Genomic DNA, 20,762 nt, shown 5'->3' with positions numbered 1-20,762 from the left:
AGCTCCTAGGGGGAGGACGGGAAACTGACCAAATGGAGGGACAGGAATCTCAGGCCTTCGACACCCCCTGATATGGCACATCACTGAGCACCAAGACTGTGCCAGGCTCCGTACTAGGCACTGGGGTGACACACATACCTAGAACATAATCCACGTGCTCAAAAGGGGTTTAGTTAGCAAGGGAGAGGTCAGCATTTGAAACCAAGGGCTCTTACCTACAACCTAGCAGTTTCCTGGGGGAGGGGGTCAGCACAGCGTGGGCTTCACAAAAGGGGGGCCCATACTTGCTCTCTCACAGAGGACTAATCTATGTAAAGGCTAATCTATGTAAAGCACTTAGTATAGTACCTGGTATTAAGTTACAGCTCAATAACTGGTAGCTATTATTAGCCATTATTACAAGAAGCCGCAGAATAAACATGGCATATCTTCCTGGAGTGCCAATTTTACTCAACGATTAGGGAGGAAGGACATTCTTTTTATATTAAAACGAACACAGCCATAAGCTGGAGTAGAGTGCAAAACTCACTTGGATTTTTGACATCGACGATTTGGGGCCCGCATTGTCCTGCCCCTTCAGCCTACTTGCTCGCCCCCTCCCCCTATCCCTTGATAGACACAAGAACTAGAAAAGCCCCTGCACTTGGAGTCAGGAAAACTGGATTCCAACTTGGCTCTGCAGGTTAGAACGTTGTGAACTTAGGCACTGAATTCCTGGACCCTGTTTCCTCATTGATAGAACGGGGTTACGTACACCTGTAACAGGGGCGCCTGGCTGGCTCAGTTGGTGTAGCCTGTAACTCCTGATCATGGGGTCATGAGTTCAAGCCCGGTAGGGCCTAGAGCTTGCTTAAAAAACAAGACAAAGAACAAAAAACAAACAAAAAACCGCACACCTATATCCACAATTTTGAGAACAAGATAATATATGTGAATGTGTCTGGCACAGCACCTGGTCAATAATAGGTGCTCAATAAATGTTAGGTTATCAGGACACTAAGGAGACAGGGCTAAAGGGGCATGGTAGGTGGAACTGAAGCTACTACATTATTGCTGTTAAGCCTGCCAGGTCTTTATGGGGGCGGGAGTGGGGAATGGAGTCCCCCCCAGCAGTGATTCTGGATGGCCACTCTGCACATTGGTCTGGGATGGAAAGGCTGTGGTTTGTGAGCCCAGCTTTGCCCCGAAAGAGTATCCTAATTGCCCCTCAGCACATTTAGACACAGTTTTTTCGAGACCTTAGTATGTGAGTTTTCTAAGGTCTGGGTCCATTGACAACCACCCCGACCCTAACATTTCATCAATATTCTCGAAGTGCTTGGCTCAGGACACATTATATACTCAGGCTGCCTTCTGTGCTTCATGTATGTTCTTATGACTTTTCTGGGAGTGTAGTTTTGTAGCCTTGGCAGTCTGTAAACTACTCAAAGAACAGGGATCCTGCCCTTTTAAAAGAACCCAAATACTGTAATATGGAACCATCTTACCAATCTATCTTTGATGGTCTTGCAGAAAGATGTGGAAAAAAATGATTTTGACTGAGAAAGGTTAGGGCCATAGCCTGAGTATTCGTAATTTCCTCCCTACAACCCATTATGAAACTGTCCTCTGAGAATGTTATCTAAATCTTTTGGAACTTAAGGGACACGCTAGTATAATTACTTTTTATATTTTAAAATGGCAATATGGAGCAAACTGTAAGTATAACAGTTCTGTCTGTCTAGACTTTTAGTCTAGGAAGGGAGGGTTGAAATATTATGCTAATGGTTAAGCTTTATGGAGGGAACTGTATGTCAGGCACTGTTCTGTCTCCATCAATCCTCCCAATTGCCCAATGAGACTTATATGGTATTATCACCCCTATTTTACTGATGAGAAAATTAAGGTGAAAAGAAGTTTATCAGCTTACCTACCTTTATAAGATACAGCAACAAGAATTGGAATCCATGGCTCCCACTCCTAACTACCTCACCGTCCCACCTCGCACCATGTCTACTAAGCCTCATGGAGATTTGAGCCCCTCTAGATGGTTTTAAAGCCAAACCATAGAGGCCACTAATGCTTGCTTATCTTTCTGATCTTTCTCTGGACCTCCTTCACCAACCCCTTGACCCGTCCCTGAGGGGTCATGACCTTCCAAGCTTTGCATGTAATTTCCTAATATAATACACTCTAGATATGCTCTATCTTTTATAGTGTTGCTTACAAGCTGCCTCGGAGTTGCTTTTTAGCTCTTTAATATGTATATGTTTTGTCTCTCCAACTAGGTTGTAAACACCTAGAGGACAGGGGCGGCATCTTGCTCTTACCCCTCCCAGCGCGTAGGACTAGGCTGGAGACGCCAAGGAGGCTCATTAAATGTTGTTGACAGTCTGCCGGCCATCCTCCACCCCACCTCGGCCACTCCCCTTTNCACCGCCAGCACCGCCGCCGCCCGAGACTCGCGCAGAGCAGTTATGGCGGATCCCGCAGCGCCCGCACCCGCAGCTCCGGCTCCCGCCCAGGCCCCAGACACGGCCCCGACCCCGGACGCGGCCCCCGCCCCGGCGCCCGCCCCGGACTCGGCCTCCGGGCCGTCCTCGGACTCCGGCCCCGAAGCCGGCTCGCAGCGGCTGCTGTTCTCTCACGACCTGGTGTCGGGCCGTTACCGCGGCTCGGTGCACTTCGGGCTGGTGCGCCTCATCCACGGCGAGGACTCGGACTCGGAGGGCGAGGAGGAGGGCCGCGGGAGCTCGGGCTGCTCCGAGGCGGGGGGCGCGGGCCACGAGGAGGGCCGGGCCAGCCCGCTGCGCCGCGGCTACGTGCGCGTCCAGTGGTACCCGGAGGGCGTCAAGCAGCACGTGAAGGAGACCAAGGTGCGGCGGCGGGCCGGGGCCGGGGCGGGGGCCGGGGGCCGACGGCCGACGCAGGGACGGAGTTACTGCAGGAGCCCTAGGCCGGGGAGGGGAGGCGCGCGAGGCGCTGGCCGGAATGGTGCAACTGCAGTGGGCCGAGGCGGGAGGACGAGCCTCCGCGGAGGGGACGCTCCGGTGCAAAGTCATTGCACCAGCCCCGGGCCACCGGGCGCCGGGCTTCCCCACGCGAAGGGACTTCCAAGCCTTGCGGCGCTGTGGTGTCGGCCTCAAGATTCTGTTCGTGGACCCACTACAGTGGGGAACTCCTCAGGCTCTGAGGCACACCCGGCATTACACCAGTGCGGCGTTTTGCTGACCCCCGAGGAGCTACATGCTGCATTGTACATCCAGAAAGCAAGGCCGTGCCGGGTCCGTGCGGGGAAGGGTTGTGGGCGTTCCAAAACAAAGATAGAGGCGAACATCTTAGGCGGCATAAAAACCCAAGAAGTTCCCTAGATGACAGAATGCGTTATTATGGGTAAAGAAACCCAACCCCCTCCCCTTTCCTTTACCTTGTTGCCTCGTTTTAATTGCTGCGGGAAACTTTGTGAGTGAAATCATTAATAATCAGGGCCGTGATATTAATAGTACGGGGTGGGGGGGATGTGGCAGCTGCGACTGGGATTGATGATTCCCAAGTGCAGTTGGACTTCTGGAAAAAAAACAACAACTATGGAACCATGGATGGAGAAGAGCCACCCATTTGGAAACTGAAGGTTTTTTTCCTGACCTGAGGCTGTCAAGCAAACATCAGACTCCCTTATGGTATTGGGGTGAGGCTGGTGAATATTGGCAGTTTTACAGACAAAGGGGTTTATCATCTTAAACCTGAAACCTTGAACCAAGGTTGCTTTGGTGGTTTCTTCTCCTGTCTTGTTTTCCTGAGTGTGAATTCCTATCAGTGATTCACACACACGCACACACCCCTGTATCTTTCACCCTTCTTCATCTTCTCCTCCTCCTTCTTCCCTTCAAGAAAACATTTCTAAGCAGGGATCAGGCCTCGGCTGTTGACAGGTCTGATTTCAGGGGAGGGCACTTGAGAAATTAATCTGGGTTTCTCACACACTGGGAGACAAAGGCCACAGAGGAATAGGGCTTCTTGCCTCCCTACAAAGGGGGTCTGTGGTAACAGCTCTGGCAGGGGAAAAGGCCCCACTCCCAGGAAGAGCCTGTGATCCACTTCCTAATGGCAGAAGTGACTTGATACCAGCAGGGTCTTTCTCCTTGCCAGTGTGCACGCATTCACAGACACAGAAATCACCATACGGAACCCCTGGCTTCCCCTCAGAGAAATGCAAATTGGGCATTAGCTGCTCTGACTCGGGAAGAAAATTGTGCAGAAGTATGTGGAAAATTGTACTTTATATAGTGGAATGTTTGTTAAAAATGACCACCGGTGGTGGTACGTCGGAAAGAGAAGAGTTTTGCTCTTTATACAGTGTTTCTGCATTGTCTTAACTAACGAATGGTTGATAATGTCTTTCTGTGGGTTTTTGAAAAATGTTTTCCCCCAAGCATCTTCTCCAGAGGTTGGTGACTTTGGAATGCAGCTCGTTTCACTGTGTCATGGCCTCCTGCCCTGGGACTCGGCGGGCAGGCCAAGCTCCACTGCCTGGAGCTGCCATGTTTATCAGTGGTTGTTCCTGTTCATCTTGACTTTGGTGGTTAACTTTATTTACAATTATGTTCTGTCTGCGTCCTCCCGCCGTGTGTAATTATACCAAGTTTGACTTAAAATACCTATCTAGGAATTAAATAGAAAATAATTTTGGGGCGCCTGCGTGGCTCAGTCGGTGAAGCCTCTGCCTTCGGCTCAGGTCCTGGTCCCAGGGTCCTGGGATCGAGCCCTGCCTGGGGCTCTCTGCTCGGTGGGGAGCCTGCTTTCTCCCTCTGCCTGCCACTCTGCCTACTGGTGCTCTCTGTGTCAAATAAATAAATAAAGTCTTTTTAAAAATTTTTAAAAAAATTTTAAGGCACCAGCTTGGATATATTTTGAAGCCGCTCTCTTGTGATTTGCTTCGAATTTGTTGAAATCCATTGTGGCTCCAGTGGTGGTGTTTCTTTGCCACTGGAGTGTCTGTAGCTTCGGAGCTTAGCAGAAGCTAAGGGGCATAGGAACTCTAGGAAGTGGTGGCGTGTAGTGTCCATTTGTGGCTGGCAAGACCCAGTTCTTCGTTTAGGAATTCAGAGTAGGTTCGTTTGGGGGTGTGTACCTGGTAGGCAGCTGTAGGTCACCATGAACCCTAGGCACAGATGACCCCGACCAGGGTGCTGGGTGGGACCTTGCAGTTTAGGAAGTGGTGGGAAGATTTTTTTTTCTTCTCATCTCTCACCCCTTATAAATCTGTGGAGGTGATGGTGTGCTATGAAGAAAAGACCATTAGACCAAGGCTGAGCATTTAGGTTCTGATTCCTGCTTCATCGCTAATTTGGTTATGAGATTTGAGAACTCAGTTACTGATAGAATACTGTGGTGACAGGATTGAGAAACATACTTCTTTTTAAAGCTGCCACCTATTGGAATTTTTTTTAATAGTGCTCTTTTAGTGTGGAGTGTTTAGTAGGCTGTGGAATATTTTTGTAGTTTTCAGGTTAATTTGTTGGGCAATGAGTAAGGGCTTAATATTAGTCTTTTAAGTTTTTAATGAACAAATTCATAGAGATGAAGAGACTGGCCCACAAGGTCTACCCCCTCCTGGCCACTTCATTGAAAATTATCAACAGAAATAAAATAAGTAGGGGCGCCGCCTGGGGGGCTCAGTCAGTTAAGCGTCTGCCTTCGGCTCAGGTCATGATCCCAGGATCCTGGGATCAAGCCTCACATCAGGCTCCCTGCTCAGCGGGGAGTCTGCTTCTCCCCATGCTGCTCCCTCTGCTTGTGCTCTCTCCCTCTCTCTGTCAAATAAATAAATAAAATCTTTAAAAAAAGAAAAAGAAAGAAAATAAGTAGCTCCTCCTTGAAACTGCAGAATTTATGGTCCAGTTCCTGAGGCTTCCAGCAGGCAAAGTTAAACTTCTTTAGGACTTTAAACAAGCACGTACCTTGTGCTCCTTCCTTTCCTCAACCTCCTGTCCCCTTCAGCGTGGTAGCTAATTTACCCACTTGCAACTTTCCCATTTGGCCACAGGTCTTCTGTGTGACTTGCCCCTTCCCCATCAGTGGCCATCCTTGAGTAACATTTTGGAGTAAAGCCAAATGCCGACAGTGTCTTTGCGTTCTTGAGCGCTGGCTAGATGTGGTCGGTCCTTCCGGTCTCCCCCTGTCATGGTTGGACAGAATGGCCCCTGTTAGGAAGAGAACAGACTGCTGTCTCTCAGTCCAAGTTTGGGGGCTTCCTGTTTATGCTTTAGTTTTCCCATCTCTTGTGCACTGTCTTCTGCTTCAAGTTGCCACAGCATCCAGAGCCTCCTGCTTTGAGATTTAATGTCTCTAAGTTAAAGCTGTGTCTGTGATCACTCTGCTTTTCTAAGGCTCTGTGTGTGTGGCATCCCTCATGACAGGTCCCTTAGGAATTGGCTTTTACTCAGACCACCATTTCCCTGGGGAAACCTGTTTCGATGTAGCATCATGGCATGTGAAGGTTGCTTGCTTCGCTTGTCCAGGTGCTGGACCCATTAAAAGCAATTGTTCTTAGTGATGTAATAGGAAGAAGTTATGTAAGGTTAACCAAGATGCAGGACTGAGTGCATCTAATTGCATTTTATTCAGATAGGATCACAGCGCTTGCAGACTCACACAGCTGTTCTGTGATTTTATTCTTTGTCCTTTGGTTCTCCCCTTCTAACTCCTGGCACCCAGTGCTTTGATGGCATCTCTGTCTGACTTGCCACTTTGCTCAAGGGCACTTTCACCAGGTGAGGGATGTGTGTTTGTGTCCTGTGATTGGAAGTCAAAACCCCTGGGTGCTCTTCCCAGCCGTCACCTACTCTGAATGACCTTGGCCTAGTCACTGCCTTACTTCTCTCTGCAGTAAAAGACAAGCTCTGTCTTTTCTAGCCCCTGAAACGAGCCTGAACCAGAACCATGGCTGGGTGGGGTGGCCACTTGGCTATGAGCAGCCCCCATCCTGGTGTCCGTCAGACAGAGCCAGCCCCGTCCCTTCAGGAGATGGCTTCTATGTGTCACGGAGTGCTGCGCCTGCAGAGGCCAAAGGTGCCCCAGAGGGGTTTGTCTCAGTGGTGGAGGAATTCCTGCTAATCGATCACGTTGTTGCTCATGACCTGGTGGGTTGTACATAGGACTTCTTACTGAGCCTGTCCTAGAAATACTCACGAACTTCCCTCCTCTGTTACTTTGTGCACGTGTAAAGTAACACCTGCCAGGGGCGCCTGGGTGGCGCAGTCGTTACGCGTCTGCCTTCGGCTCAGGGCGTGATCCCGGCGTTCTGGGATCGAGCCCCACATCAGGCTCCTCCGCTAGGAGCCTGCTTCTCCCTCTCCCACTCCCCCTGCTTGTGTTCCCTCTCTCGCTGGCTGTCTCTGTCAAATAAATAAATAAAATCTTAAAAAATAAAAAAATAAACACCTGCCAAAGTCAGCTAACCTCGGCGGGGGGGGGGGCACGTGGAATGAAAACATATGTGTTTGTGTGTGTATATTTTCCAGCATTTGGAAGAACATCTTTTTAAATTCCCAAGAGAATAAATGACGAGGATGGTAGAGTACTGCTTTTGTATTTTAAACTAATAGTAAGGACAGACATGTTACTACGTGCCGGGCACTGAGTGCTGTATGTGTATTACTCAGTGCTCCCAACAGCCCTGCGGATTAGGTGCTATTATTACCCGTGTGTTTCAGAGGAGACTGAGGGGCAAGGAGGTCAAATAACTTGTCCGATGTCACACTGCTAATAAGCGGAGGAACCTGACTACAAATTGAGGTAAATGTAGTTTGCTGTCACCTGAGAATGTTTAAGTTCAGAATTCATAGATCGTTACTGTATCAGGCACCCTGATTAAACATGAGTCACAGACCCTGTGGTTGGCATTCATCATCCAGTCTTTAAACACTGGAAAGTCTTCGTGGAGAGGCTGTAACCACAGGTAAGGAGAGAGGAAGGAGCAGGGTGTTGGGATGGGTGGAAGGGCAGGGAGATCACGCTGGGGAGCAGAATGGGAGAGACACTAGCTTGACACTTGGCCGTGGGCTTCTGTTCTGCATCTTTTATTCCCTGACCCCGCAGTCATTCTCAAAATCATTGCCAAAAAGCACATTTTTTATCGAGAGAACCTGTGAGTGCCCCTTAGATGTTGAATGAAACCAGTCTCTGTGTGATTCAATTCCAACACTGGTTTATTCCCCCTCTCCACCCCGACCAAAAGCCCGAGGAACTGGCATTTCTCTGTTGTCTTAGAAATGGTCAGTGTTAGGAAATCCAACTTCACCTCCTGCCCCCAAAGCCCTGTCCCCTCTCGCTGCTGTTGTCACACTCCCGCTGGGAATGCTGAGTCATGAGACAGGTTCAGGAGGACTCCTTGGAGAGAGGCGGAGTGCCACTCAGTTCCTTCCCCTTCAGTTGCTCTGAACTTGACTGTGCTCTCCACCTTGTTTTTATTTTAGGACATTAAAGGTCCTTTTGCACCCTCCCCATCCCCACTTCATTGTTATTCCTGCTTTTCCTTTTCCTTTTTTTTTTATTTTCCCGTTCCATCTAGACAAATTTTGCTTTTTTACTGTTTTACCCAAGGGCCTCATGGAGTCCAGTGGAACCTCTGTGGGGCCAGTACTTCACGAAGGGGTGCGGTTATGGTGTGTGACCCGAATCACCATCACAACAGTGCTGGGCCCAGGATTGGTGTCAGCTGCCCCTGGTGGTCCCCTCAGAGTTGGATTTGGGGTGATCTCTTTTAAGAGCCATCCTGTGGTTTTAACTGGGAGGATGTGGTCTGTGCTCCTGTTCCGTTTCCCTGCCCAGAGCTTAGCCTGCTTCTGCATGGGGGTGGGAGGGTGCTGATTGAAATGGATAATCAAAAGAGGGAAATGTGCCTTTTCATTTACAAGTTGCTCTCACTTATATTTACGAGGATTTTGGTGTTTAAAAACCGTAGCTCCTTCCAAGGCCCCGCCTGGGCAGTGGCCGGCACCGAGCTGAGAAGGTCGCGCTCTCGAGGCTGTTGCGTAGCCGATGCTTGCGGCTCTAGTGAGCAGGGCGCACATGCAGAATTGCTTCTGTCTCTGACATTTCTGCCGGCCTCAGGGGGCTGTGTTAGGAACCACCTGACATATGTGTGGTTACAGACAGGGAGGAGAAAACATTTCCTGGAAATTTTTGTAGTTCAGAATAAAATTGAATCATGTTAATGGCTAGCCCTCTGAATTTGTCTACCCCAAGGTTATTTGCCCTTGTTTTGCTCTGAGGTTGAGGATGACCTGTCCTTCAACCCAGGGCTGACCGTGTTGAATGAATCCTTTGGTCAGTTTTGCCCACAGATATACTGTGTTCTTCTGAAGCAGGATGGTGAAAAGCATGTTTTCAATTTAAACACTAAGGCAGGGGCACCTGGGTGGCTCAGTCGGTTAGGCATCTGCCTTAGGCTCAGGTCACGATCCCAGGGTCTTGGGATCCAGCCCCGTGTCCCTGTCCGTTGGGGCTCCCTGTCTGGTGGAGAGTCTCCCTCTCCCTCTGCCCCTCAGCCCATTCATGCACTATGCATGTTCTCTCTCAAATAAATACCTTTTAAAAAAATAAAGTAAACATTAAGGCAAATGATACGCTGTTCAGAAGTATTCAGCTAGGCAATGTGTACTGGGATAAATGGCCTTTTGGGGTTAAATCTGGTTGACTGTTTGGTCCAGGGCTTAGTATATTTTGAGAATGAAACATTTAATTTTTTGTAGGTAGGTCAAAGAAATAAGACACTAGATCACTTTAGGTTTAAATCAATAGTGGAGCTGTATCTGGTGACAATTCATTCTAGCTATGGCAATTTAAAAATTTTTAAATTTAAGATACTGAGAAGTGCTGAAAGAAAGAAAGAAAGGAAGAAAGAAAGAAAGAGAAAGAAAAAGAAAGAAAGAAAGAAAGAAAAAGGAGGAAAGAAGAAGTCGTCAGTCCTATCCAGTAATAAAATGGAAGCCTGCAGCTAGCAGGAGCGATCTCCTGCCGCCCTAAAGTGGTGTTCATTTGCGTCCTGCGCGGGAGAGCTGGGCTTTCACACCCAGCAGCTCTGGTGAGGCTCTTCCACCTTGTTTCAGTGTTGATCTTTTTTGTGGGAGCTGCTGCTGTGGTGATGGTCGGTGACGCTGTCGTGACTGGTGTGTTCGCAGGACGACTTGCTGGCCCTCGCAGGTGCAGGCGGGAAGGAGCAGACACACATCTGTGTCTTGTGTGGCTTCCAGGAGCACAGGAGCAGACGTACTCCGTGCTGAAAGCATCCCCTTATTTGTCTGCTCTGCTTAATTACTTAAGGGAGTTTGAGGGCCCTGAAGGTTGATGATATCATCTTCAAGCCAAAGAAGAAAGAGCCTCTCTCCCTACGCCCAGCATGCTTTGGGGGCACCCCAGCACTGCCGGTCGCAAGGGGTGTCTGCTCCATTTCCTCATGACTCACAAGCCCCTTCTCGTCTCCCTGGCTTCTCTCACCACTGGGTGCCAACGGCTCTCCTGAAGGTCACAGAGGACTAGTGGATTCCCGGTTACTGCATTTACCGACGTTTCTCTAGTCCTTGTCCTCTGGGTCCTTCAGCCTTGTTGATTGGGGTCAGTCCTGCCCTTGTACTGGAAACTTTCTTCAGTTTCTTCCTTGTACCAGACGGTATTGAATTTTTCTCTTTAGCCTTTTTGTCTTTTTCCTCTTCTCTCTGTGAGACTTCTTCCCATATTGTGTTCTCATTCCCCTCACCGCCCTCCTGTCGTTTCTTCAGTGCTCTTGTTCACCCGCGTGTTGCAGCTGGTCCCCACCTTCCTGTGGCTTCCACACCTGCACCACGTTCCCCGCCCCTTACCTGACAGCTCCCTCCTGTCATCTAGAACTACAGACGTTGTGGCTGTAAAGTCTCGTGAGTGTAACTGCCCTTCTCACCCCCAGGTCTGTGGCATTTGTAAAAAAAGTCCTTTTTCCAACTTTTGATTATGAGAAATCTTCAAGCATGCAGAGAAGTTGAAAGACTAGGCCAGTGAGTACTGATTACCAACCATCATGAGTCAGCAGTTAACATTCTGTCATCTGTGCTTTACCTGTACCTGTGAACATGTGTAAGTACACTTTTTCCTGAGCCGTTTGGTAAGGGAGAAGCAGACGCGATGGCAGACACCTCTAAATACTTCAGCTGGCATCTTCTAAAATTCAGAATATTTGGGATCATCTTAAATGTACCTTCTTGGTCCCCCATTCTCATGTAAATGTGCGGTTCAGTGGTATTAATACGTTCATAATATGCAGCCATCACCATCCTCTGCCTCCAGACTTCTTGTCGTCGTGTAAAACCGAGCCTTGATACCCGCTAAACAAGAACGCCCCGTTTCCCCCCACGCCAGCCCCTGGCCACCACTGTTCTACTTTCTGACGTGACATATTATTTCATTTAGTATAATATCCTTAAGGTTCATCTGCCTTGTAGTACAGGTCAGAATTTCCTCCGTTTGAAAGGCCGGATGAGATTCCGTTCTGTCTGCCGCTTTTGGCGTATCCATCCATCCATCAGCAGACACGTGGGGTGCTCTCCCATTTCAGCTGTCGTGAAAAATGCAGCTTGTGAACATGGGTGTCCAAGTATCTCTTCGAGATCCTACTTCCAGTTCTCTTGGGTACATCCCCAGAAGTGGAATTGCTGGATCATATGGTAATTTTATTTTTACTTCTTTTTGAAGAACTGCCATCGTGTTTTCCACAGCAGCTGCACCACGTGCCATTCCCACCAGCAGTGCACAAGGATCCCGGTTTCTCCACGTTCTAGCTGACGTTGGTGATTTTCTGATTTTTTTATAGTAGTCATCCTAATGGGGGTGAGGTCGTATTTCACTGTAGTTTTGATTTGCGTTTACCTAATGATGTGTGATGTTGGGCATCTTTTCATGTGCTTCTTGGTCATTTAAATACCTTCTTTGGAGAAATGTTTATTTAAGTCCTTTGCCCATTTTTAAATGGGGTTGTTTGGGGTTTTTTTGTTGTTGAGTTCTAGGAGCTCTCTCTAATTCTGGATATTAATCCCTTATCAGATATATGATTTGCAGACATTTTCTCTCATCTTTGGGTTGCCTTTTCACTCGGTTGATAGTGTCTTTTAGTGCATTATAATGTTTTATAATGTTCATGAGTCCAGTTTGTCTGTTCCTTTGTTGCCTGCGCCTTTGGCGTCCGGCTCGCATTCTAATTTGTCATCAAATCTTTGTTCGAATTGCCTCTTGCATCCTCTGCATTTCCGTTCTGCAACACGGGCTCATTCTCTGATGGTCTCGTGCATGGACTGATCTCGCCTGGTCTCCCTGCCTCTAGACCCTCCTTCAGCCCAGCACGCGGCACTACAGGCTGACCTTCCAGAAGACTGCTTGGATTGTGTCAGGACCCAGCCTCCTGACGTGCCTAGCTTGTCACTCAAGGCTCTTCACCCTCGTTTCACACTCAGTCTCCTGCCCTTTCAGACGAGACTGCATCTCGTCTGCTTTCCCCGTTCACTTGTGCCCTTCTCTGCCTCTAATGCCCCACGGCACTTCCATGACACACTTGAGTTCTCTCTCCCTGGCTTGGAAGCTTCTTGAGAAACCAGGACAGTGACTGCTTATATTCGGTGAAAGCTTATATTCTGAATGGCTCACGTGTAGTTTCATGGGAAGCATTTGAGTTAATGACCAGATCCTTCCCATCACCTACAAAGAGTATTCTTAGCCTTTTCCCAGACACTCCGTGGTCTGTGCTGGAGCTGTGTGGTCACCTGGCCAGCTGACACTTCCCCTTAGGATAGTAGGTAAGTTGACCATGTAATTTATTGTCCAAGCTGGGCTCTTTTGAGAGCACTATGAATAATTGCTCCAGGACTGAGACACGTGGGTGTCCCGACACTAGTAAGAGCAGATTAATCCAAGTACACCACGTTGTGTTGACGGTTTCAGCAACTTCCGTCACGAAGCTCCCAGGCAGAGTAGGAGCCCAGTAGGCGAGGATAAAGCTAGCCAGAGCCGGTGTCCACTGTGGCCGAAATGCAGCTGTGTCGGCGGCTAAAACCTAGCAAAAATTGAGACACTACTGGCTCGCAGGCTCCCCAGGAGCCTGGGCTGGGATGAGAACGAAGGCTGTGTCTTGTGAAGCCAGAGAAAAGTCTCCCTGGTTGGTGCCATTCTGGGTTTCCTTCAAGTCCCCGGTGCAAGCGCCGAATGATCTGGAAGAAGCACCAGTTTCACATTTAGAAGCTGTCCAAGTTCTAGCGTCCATAGTAACTTCAAGACCCACCCTCTCTGAGCCTCAGTTTCTCAGCTTATAAAATGGGGATAATGCCCATCTCTCGAGGCTGTCACGAGGAGCCGCTCTCACAACCCAGCTGAAAACACTCGCCAGACCTGCATTCACGCGTGTGAGTTCGTGAATGGAGATGGTTGAGTGTTTAGTGGGAGGCTCCTCTGCTGGAGACAGAATGCCGCCCCAGCGGCACAGTAACCGGGTACGCGGTTTAGGCTTTGCGCTCTGCCTGCCTCAGCGCTCTGGGGTGCGCCCTGCCTACCACAGCCTGGAGTCGGTGTGCTAATGCCTGGCCTGTTACTGCAAAGGAATTGGGCACCATCGATTTGACACTGCTCACCAGCGGTGGCGGGAGGGTGGGGAGAGCACAGATACATGGAATCTAGACCAGCACTTTGAAAGGCTAGTGTGTGTGGCCTAACCTGGGGCTCTTGCTAATGCAGGCTTCTGAAACAGGCTGGGATGGGCCTGAGAATCTGCATGTCTCACTGTTCCCTGGGATGCTGGTTCTGCTGGCTGGGACTGACCTACAGGTCCTTCAAAAACCCAGTTAATGTCAGTAGGTTCTGTTTGTGTGTGCCCCCGCCCAAATTTTATTGGGTATAACTGGTTTGAGGTTTTGTCTCCCCTCTGCCTTAGTCTTCTGGTAGCAGTGTTAATGCCAGAAATTTATCAGAAGTGGGGGCGACATGACGGAAGGGACGTTGAGTGCCCCTACTAACCAGGTAGTGCTTTAAGATCGTAGTGTTCCTGTTAAAGACCTGCTTCCCCCCCCCCGCCCCATTGCCTACTGACCAATATTAATACACAGCTGCTGCCGAGAGTTTCATTGGATTTCATTTCTTAGGATGAAAATATGAGAGTTGTTCTGAGTATAGTGCAACTAGTCCAAGAGGAAAATAATTGAAATTTGCTCTTTTTTATCCGCCCAGTATCAGTGGGTTCCTGCTGTGTGCCAGGCAGTGTAACACACGCTTTGCATTATCATCTTCTTCCCTAGAGCGGCCAGTGTCCGCATTTTAGAGGGGGAGAGCGTACAACCTGGAGAATGCCTGTAACTCGCCCAAAGCCACACGGCCAACGAGGGGGCAGAGCCTGGGTGTCTGTGCTGCCGGAGCATGGGCTCTCTCCTCAGGCTGCACAGCCGCCCACTGCCCCCGGCAGGGTGCTGTGGCCTCCAGAGAGCACCCGCACACAGGCCCTGCACCCTAGATCAGGGGCCAGCATTCTTTCTGTAAAGGGCCAGATAGTAAATATTTTAGGCTTAGCACGCTATACTGTCTCCTTCACAACCAGCCAGCTCTGCCATTGTAGCATGAAAACATTCAGAGACAATAAGTGAGCGAACGGTCATGGCTGTGTTCCAGTAAAATCTTATTTAAAACAGGCAGCAGGCTGGATTTGGCCTGCAGGCCATAGTTTGCCATATTCTGCTCTAGAAGAGTCCTGCCCAATGGAAATAGAATGTGAACCACATCTGTAATTTTAAACTTGACAGGAGCCACATTGGAAAAAGTAAATAGAAACGGATGAGGTTACATTCAATAAGTTGTACTCGACCCATTACATCCAAGATGGCATATCTACATGTAATCAGTGTAAAAATTACTGTTATGTTTTAAAGATTTTATTTATTTTGTTTTATTTATTTTTTAAGTAGGCTCCATGCCCAACGTGGGGCTCGAACTTACGACCCCGAGATCAAGAGTCACACGCTCTACCAAGTGAGCCAGCCAGGTGCCCCTAAAAATTACTAATGAAATATTTGCAGTCTTCTTTCTGTAGTGGCTCATGTATTAGCTAGCGCTGCTTCAGAAACCTAGTCTGGTGGGAGAGGAAACCCTCCCTCCAATCCCTCGCTCAGCTTTATTTTCTTCAGAGTATCTAGCATTATTTGAGATCTGATTGCTTCATTTACTTGTTCACCGTTTCCCTGACCAGAAGGTAAGAGGGCAGAGCAAACTGTGCACTGCTCTGCATGCCTGAACAGAGCCTGGCCCAGAGCTGGTGCCCGGGGACCCCTGTTTTATGGGCGAATGGGGTACTCTTGAGGCAGGAAGAGCTGAGTCCCATCTGAAGGGCACAGACCGCGTTTCTGAGGGGGGTTGGTGGGAGAGAAGTAGGAAAAGCTTTCATGCAGGCAGCTTTTGAGCTAGGCCTTGAAAGGTGAGAAGAGTGGGGAACAGCAGTGGCGGGACGGAAGGGTGTCCTGAGCGGGAAGGTGAACAGGAGCGAAGCCAGATGCAGGACGCTTGCGTGACATTTGGGAGAAATCGTTCACTTAGGCCTTAGAACTCCTTTACACTTACACATTATCAAAGATCCCGATGAGCTTTTATTTATCCGTATCAATATTTACAGGTAAGAAATTGAAACAAAACTTAAAACCCAAGAATAAGCACTCACTGTTGCCCTCAGAGCAATGACAGCATTACACCGGGCAGCCTCTGGGACGTTCCGGGGGAGACCGGAGAGGATGAGAGCGGGAAAGGCAAATACCATCCAGTAGGCCTGTGGAAACGTTTGACTTTGGACCTCCTGAAAGGCTCTCAGCATCCCTGGACCACGCGTCGAGGGCTGCTGAGCTGGCGTTAGGGCACGAGGAGAAGGCGGGCGAGTGAGGGGACCACTTAGCGGGCCTGGACCTGATCGCGGTGTCAGCGACATCCTTGCTTGTGCCCCGCTGTGCTCTTGGCATGTCATAAGCACTTCATGTGGGCGGGCTCTTTAGGCCTCTCTGGGCGAACCCTGTGGAGTAGGTGTTACTATTTTATGTGTCTTACGGATGAGGCTGCCCAAGGTCACGTCCTAAGTGAAGAGTCTGGGTGAAACCCAGGCAGCCGCTCCCATAGCCACGTGGTCTGCTGGCCCTTGGAGACTTCGCATCACACTGGTTCTGTGCCGTAAAGGTCTTTGGATGACAGCCTCGGGAGTTTGGGTTTGTGTTGTTGTTTTTCCACGTTTCTACTTCAAAGTCTGCAGTGCATAATCTGGCAGCAGTTCAGACGAAGGAGGAGGTGGGGGAGCTGGAAAGCCTGGGGCAGTTAGGATGCTTTTTCAGTGCAGGCAAGTTATATCTTTTGTGATATATCTTTCGTGTAATTTGCGTGACACCACACACACACACCCCCACACACGGCGCAAGAGTGTTGAAAGTGCTGTGTTTTCATACAAAATGACCCCTATGTGCGGCGCCTGGGTGGCTCATTTGGTTAGGCGACTGCCTTCGGCTCAGTTCATGATCTTGGGGTCCTGGGATTGAGCCCCATGTTGGGCTCCCTGCTCAGCAGCAAGTCTGCTTCTCTCTCTTCCTCTGTGATCTCTCTCGCTCTCCCTCTCAAATAAATAATCTTAAAAAAAAAAAGAAAAAGGCCCCTACATGTGAATCAACAACTCCATCCAGTATTCGGTGGACAAAGCAGCGACCTTTTCCAATGCCAGAGGGAAAACTGGTGTGTTGGACTTAGTGATAGCTTTGAGGGGCGTTTTAAGGGTAATTTTGATGATGCTTAGTTTGACCCCAGGACCTCACTCCCAAGTACAGTTAGAACTATTGAATCAGAGCAGTAATGGCACTTGGAGTTAGAGCAGTGGGATGGGGGGGGGGTTGCAGAAGGCTTCTCAGGCAGGGTGGCGGGCACAAGCCATGAGGGGCATTTGGGGAGCGGAGGGAAAGCAGGTATAACATCAAAATGGCTGGAGCAGTGGGTGTCAGCACGCCCAGGGCTCTCGGGTGATCAGGAAGGAGTTAGGGAGCCATTATGTTTGGTTTTTATTGTAGTAAAATATACATAATAAAATTTACCATTTTCAAGTGTGCAGTTCAGTGGCATGAAGCACACTCACGCTGTTGTGCAGCCATCCCCACCGTCCATCTGCAGAAGCTTTTCATCTTTCCAAACTGAAGCTCTGTCCCCATTAAACAATAACCTTTAGGAAAGTAGCCAATGGTCACTGTGGACAAGTGGTCTCCTGACGTACAGGGAGTGGGGGCGGGAAGCTGGGCAGAGACTCAGGTTTCTGGAGTGCATGCCCAGGTGATAGTCCTGCCAGTAGCAGTGTGGACAGAGAAATGGGAGGGAGAGTCAGTTTTGGAAGCACAGTGTCTTAGATGCTTGGAATCGTCCGTAGGAAGAGAGGTGCTTGCCTCAGAAATGTGTGTTCAGTCTGTCCCCCGTCTTTCTTTTATTCTTATTGTTGTCCTATTTCATGCCCTCATAATTGCATTTTTAAAATGAACACTTTCAGATTTACAGAAAAGTTGCAGAGATCCTAGTATTCCCTTTACCACCTTCCTCTAATGTTGTGGGGTTTTATTTAAATAAAGATTTTATTTATTTGAGAGAGACAGAGCATGAGAAGAGGAAGAGGGAGAAGCAGGGTCCCCGCTGAGCAGGGAGCCCCACATGGGGCTCGATCTCAGGACCCAGAGATATGACAGATATGACCTGAGCCGAAGGCAGATGCTTAACTGACTGAGCCCCCCCAGGCGCCCCAGCTCCCTCTAATGTTAGCATCTTAAGTAACACAGTATGTTTGTCAAAAGTAAGAAATTCCCATTGGTTTTACTCTATAAACTGTACTGCGCACTTTTATCCAGATTAGTTCTCCACCGAAGTCCTTTTTCTGTTTTGGCATCCAAGTCACTATACTACATTGCATTTCGCATAATTGCCTTTTGAATGTTGGAAAAAACCCTTCTAATTGATCTCTCACTTTATCTAATCCTCAGTTCGTTCTCTGCCCTAAGAGTTATCTTTCTGAAGAATTTTGTTAACAGCTTTGGATTCCAGAGAGTAGAGGTCAAGCAAGATGCTTTCTAAAATGAGGCAGTCGGAAGCGATCCGTAACCATGAATAGTACTCAGACTAGAGGGATGGCGGCTAGCAGCCGGAGCAGCAGGTGGACAGGTAAAGGCAGAGTGTGGGAGTGTGGGGCCCCACGGTCAGGGAAGTAGGGAAAGTCTTCAGGCTCAGGGGCCTGTTCAGTCCCTGATGATCTGACACTGAAGGAAAATTGTTGGGATTATTCTCTTATTTGTCTTAGATTTATAGTTGTTGGGTTTTTCCCCTCTGATTGCAGGTTATCTGATCTGTTGCTGTGCAGGTGTGACCCATCCTTGACAACCTCTGCAGGTGTTCCCTGAAACTCCTCAGGGCTACTTGTCATTTTCCCTCACTTTGATGTTATGCTGATGCTCAAGGGCTCAGACCTAAAGAATCATTCTTGGATTGTATTTTGAAAACAGAAAATACCAGGGGCGCCTGGGTGGCTCAGTCGGTTGAGCATCCAACTCTTGGTTTCAGCTCAGTTGTGAGATCGAGCCCCATATCAGGTCCCACGCTGAGCAGGGAGTCTGCTTGAGATTCTGTCTCCCTCTCTCTCTTCCTCTCCCCCCTGCTCATGCACACTCGCTCTCTCTTTCTCTCTCTCTCTCTCTCAAATAAATAAATAAATTTTTAAAAAGAGAGAGAGAGCACCACCAACAACTCGTTTGCCCCTTGCCCTTGCTTCGGCACCAGGGTCTTTATTCTGAGCCTTCTGCTGAAGCCGCAGGAGACGTGGGGTTCAGGCCTTTGCAGCCTGGCTTTGTCTCTGTCCCGCCGAGGCAGCACTGCTGTCATCTTGCAGAGACTTGCTCAGCCCTTGGGGTCCTTTCTGCTGTTGATCAGCTCACCCGGGTACTGTCGACGTGTTCGTCGTGTTCTCTGTGCCCGCTCTTGATTGTACTTGTCTGTACCTTGGGGGACTCCGTAATCAAATGGCTTCCCTTAATAGCAGTTTTGGTGCTACTGCCTTCGCGCCTCTCAGGTGTAACATTTGTGAAACGCACAGACCTAGTGTGTTAGAAAGGCCAGATATGACTGCCCTTTTTCTGGAACATGCCTTTGGTCCTGTCTATGATGTTCATAAGTTAGATGTTCATAGGTGAAGGTATTTCTGTGCCATAGCATTTTCACCCTATTTCAAAAAAACATTTTGGTAGCATGCTTTTTTTTTCCGCTTAAGATTTATTTATTTATTTTAGAGGGGGTGGGGGTGGGACAGAGAGGGAGAGAGGGTCTTGGGTTTTTTTGTTCTTTTTTTTTAAGATTTATTTATTCATTGGGGCGCCTGGGTGGCACAGCGGTTAAGCGTCTGCCTTCGGCTCAGGGCGTGATCCCGGCGTTCCGGGATCGAGCCCCACATCAGGCTCCTCCGCTCTGAGCCTGCTTCTTCCTCTCCCACTCCCCCTGCTTGTGTTCCCTCTCTTGCTGGCTGTCTATCTCTGTCCAATAAATAAAATCTTTAAAAAAAAAAAAAAGATTTATTCATTTGAGAGAGTGGGGGGGGCAAGAAGGAGGGGAACAGACTCCCCACAGAGCCATATTCGGGACTAGACCCCAAGACTATGACCTGAGCTGAAATCAAGAGTCAGACACTTAGCCGACTGCACCACCCAGGTGCCCCTTTGGTAGCATGCTTTTTGATGAATGCCCTTAATTCCATCAGATGGATAAACCCAAGTTTCTTCAACCAGTCTCCTCTTTTGACTAGCTAAAATGCTTCCAGATTTTCATAGCTTTAAATAATGAAACTACCATCTATACTGGATGCTTTTTTATATCTTTGTCTACATTCTTTAGGTTTCTCAGGATAAATTCCTAAAAGAGAATTACTGGTCAGGGGATAGGAATACACTCTTAAGACTTTGGATTCATTTTACCAAACTGTCATCCCTCAGAGTAGTACCCATTTACACTTCCATCTTAGAATGCCTATTTTCCCAGCATGATGGTGAGTTTTTTGGTGACTGAGGCAAGAGTCCCAGCTAGTAGGCAGCATCTGGAGGACCAGAACTTAGGTCAGCTGACTAGGTGTTTTTCTGGCTGAACTCTGCTGTTGCCAAGAAACAGGCCATTCTTGTGGCTGGGGTGTCCCTGGGCTCCACAGGACTGCAGGCCGGTCTGTTGGTGCCTTAGCCCAGGCCTGTGTTCCCCCAACAGAGGGCTGGGCCAGGGCATGGTCAGTAAGCCAGGGGGGCAGGGGTGGCTCAGACATCGGATGACAGTTGCAGCGGTCAGCCTCTAAGAGGGCCCTCTGCAGGGTCCTCATAATCTCCGTCTCTTTCACGTGGCTCCACTATGGCATTTCTCAGATGACACAGTCACAGTGGGACGATGACTGTCCTGTCCAGCAATGCCTGAGGTACGTTGGGGTCTCCATCCTCTCCGTCTGTCCTGTAGACCCTGGCACCTCAGGCTCTCCTCTCCTGTGCTGTGAGAATCAGAGGATGCGGGAGTTTCCAGTTATCAGGTGCCCAGTGAAGGCGGGGTCTCGGGTGGAGCCCCGAGATGATTGGCATTGGCTGTATACTCGGTTTGAGGGTGTGTCTGGACCCACAGTGCTGTTACGAGAAGGGAGGGTTTGATTTGACTCCTTATTTTATAGTCCGGGAACCGAGGCCCCAGGAGGCTGAGCGGTTCAGGTTAAG

General features: G+C 49.0%; 1 protein-coding gene across 2 annotated transcripts in view; it reads left to right on the top strand.

Annotated features, from left to right (window-relative positions):
• Positions 1 to 2,411: 2,411 nt before the first annotated feature.
• Positions 2,412 to 20,762, top strand: part of UBE2O (ubiquitin conjugating enzyme E2 O) — a 52,978-nt gene continuing 34,627 nt past the window's right edge. For both annotated transcript variants that reach the window (XM_034641626.1, XM_034641625.1), the window contains exon 1: positions 2,412 to 2,855. In XM_034641626.1, coding sequence (XP_034497517.1) covers positions 2,457 to 2,855 — 399 coding nt within the window. In that variant the 5' untranslated portion in view covers positions 2,412 to 2,456. The remainder of the gene's footprint in view (positions 2,856 to 20,762) is intronic.

The sequence above is a fragment of the Ailuropoda melanoleuca genome, chromosome 13 (assembly GCF_002007445.2).
Source record: "Ailuropoda melanoleuca isolate Jingjing chromosome 13, ASM200744v2, whole genome shotgun sequence".
Lineage (NCBI taxonomy): Eukaryota > Metazoa > Chordata > Mammalia > Carnivora > Ursidae > Ailuropoda > Ailuropoda melanoleuca.
This window is presented reverse-complemented; position numbering and strand designations above follow the sequence as displayed.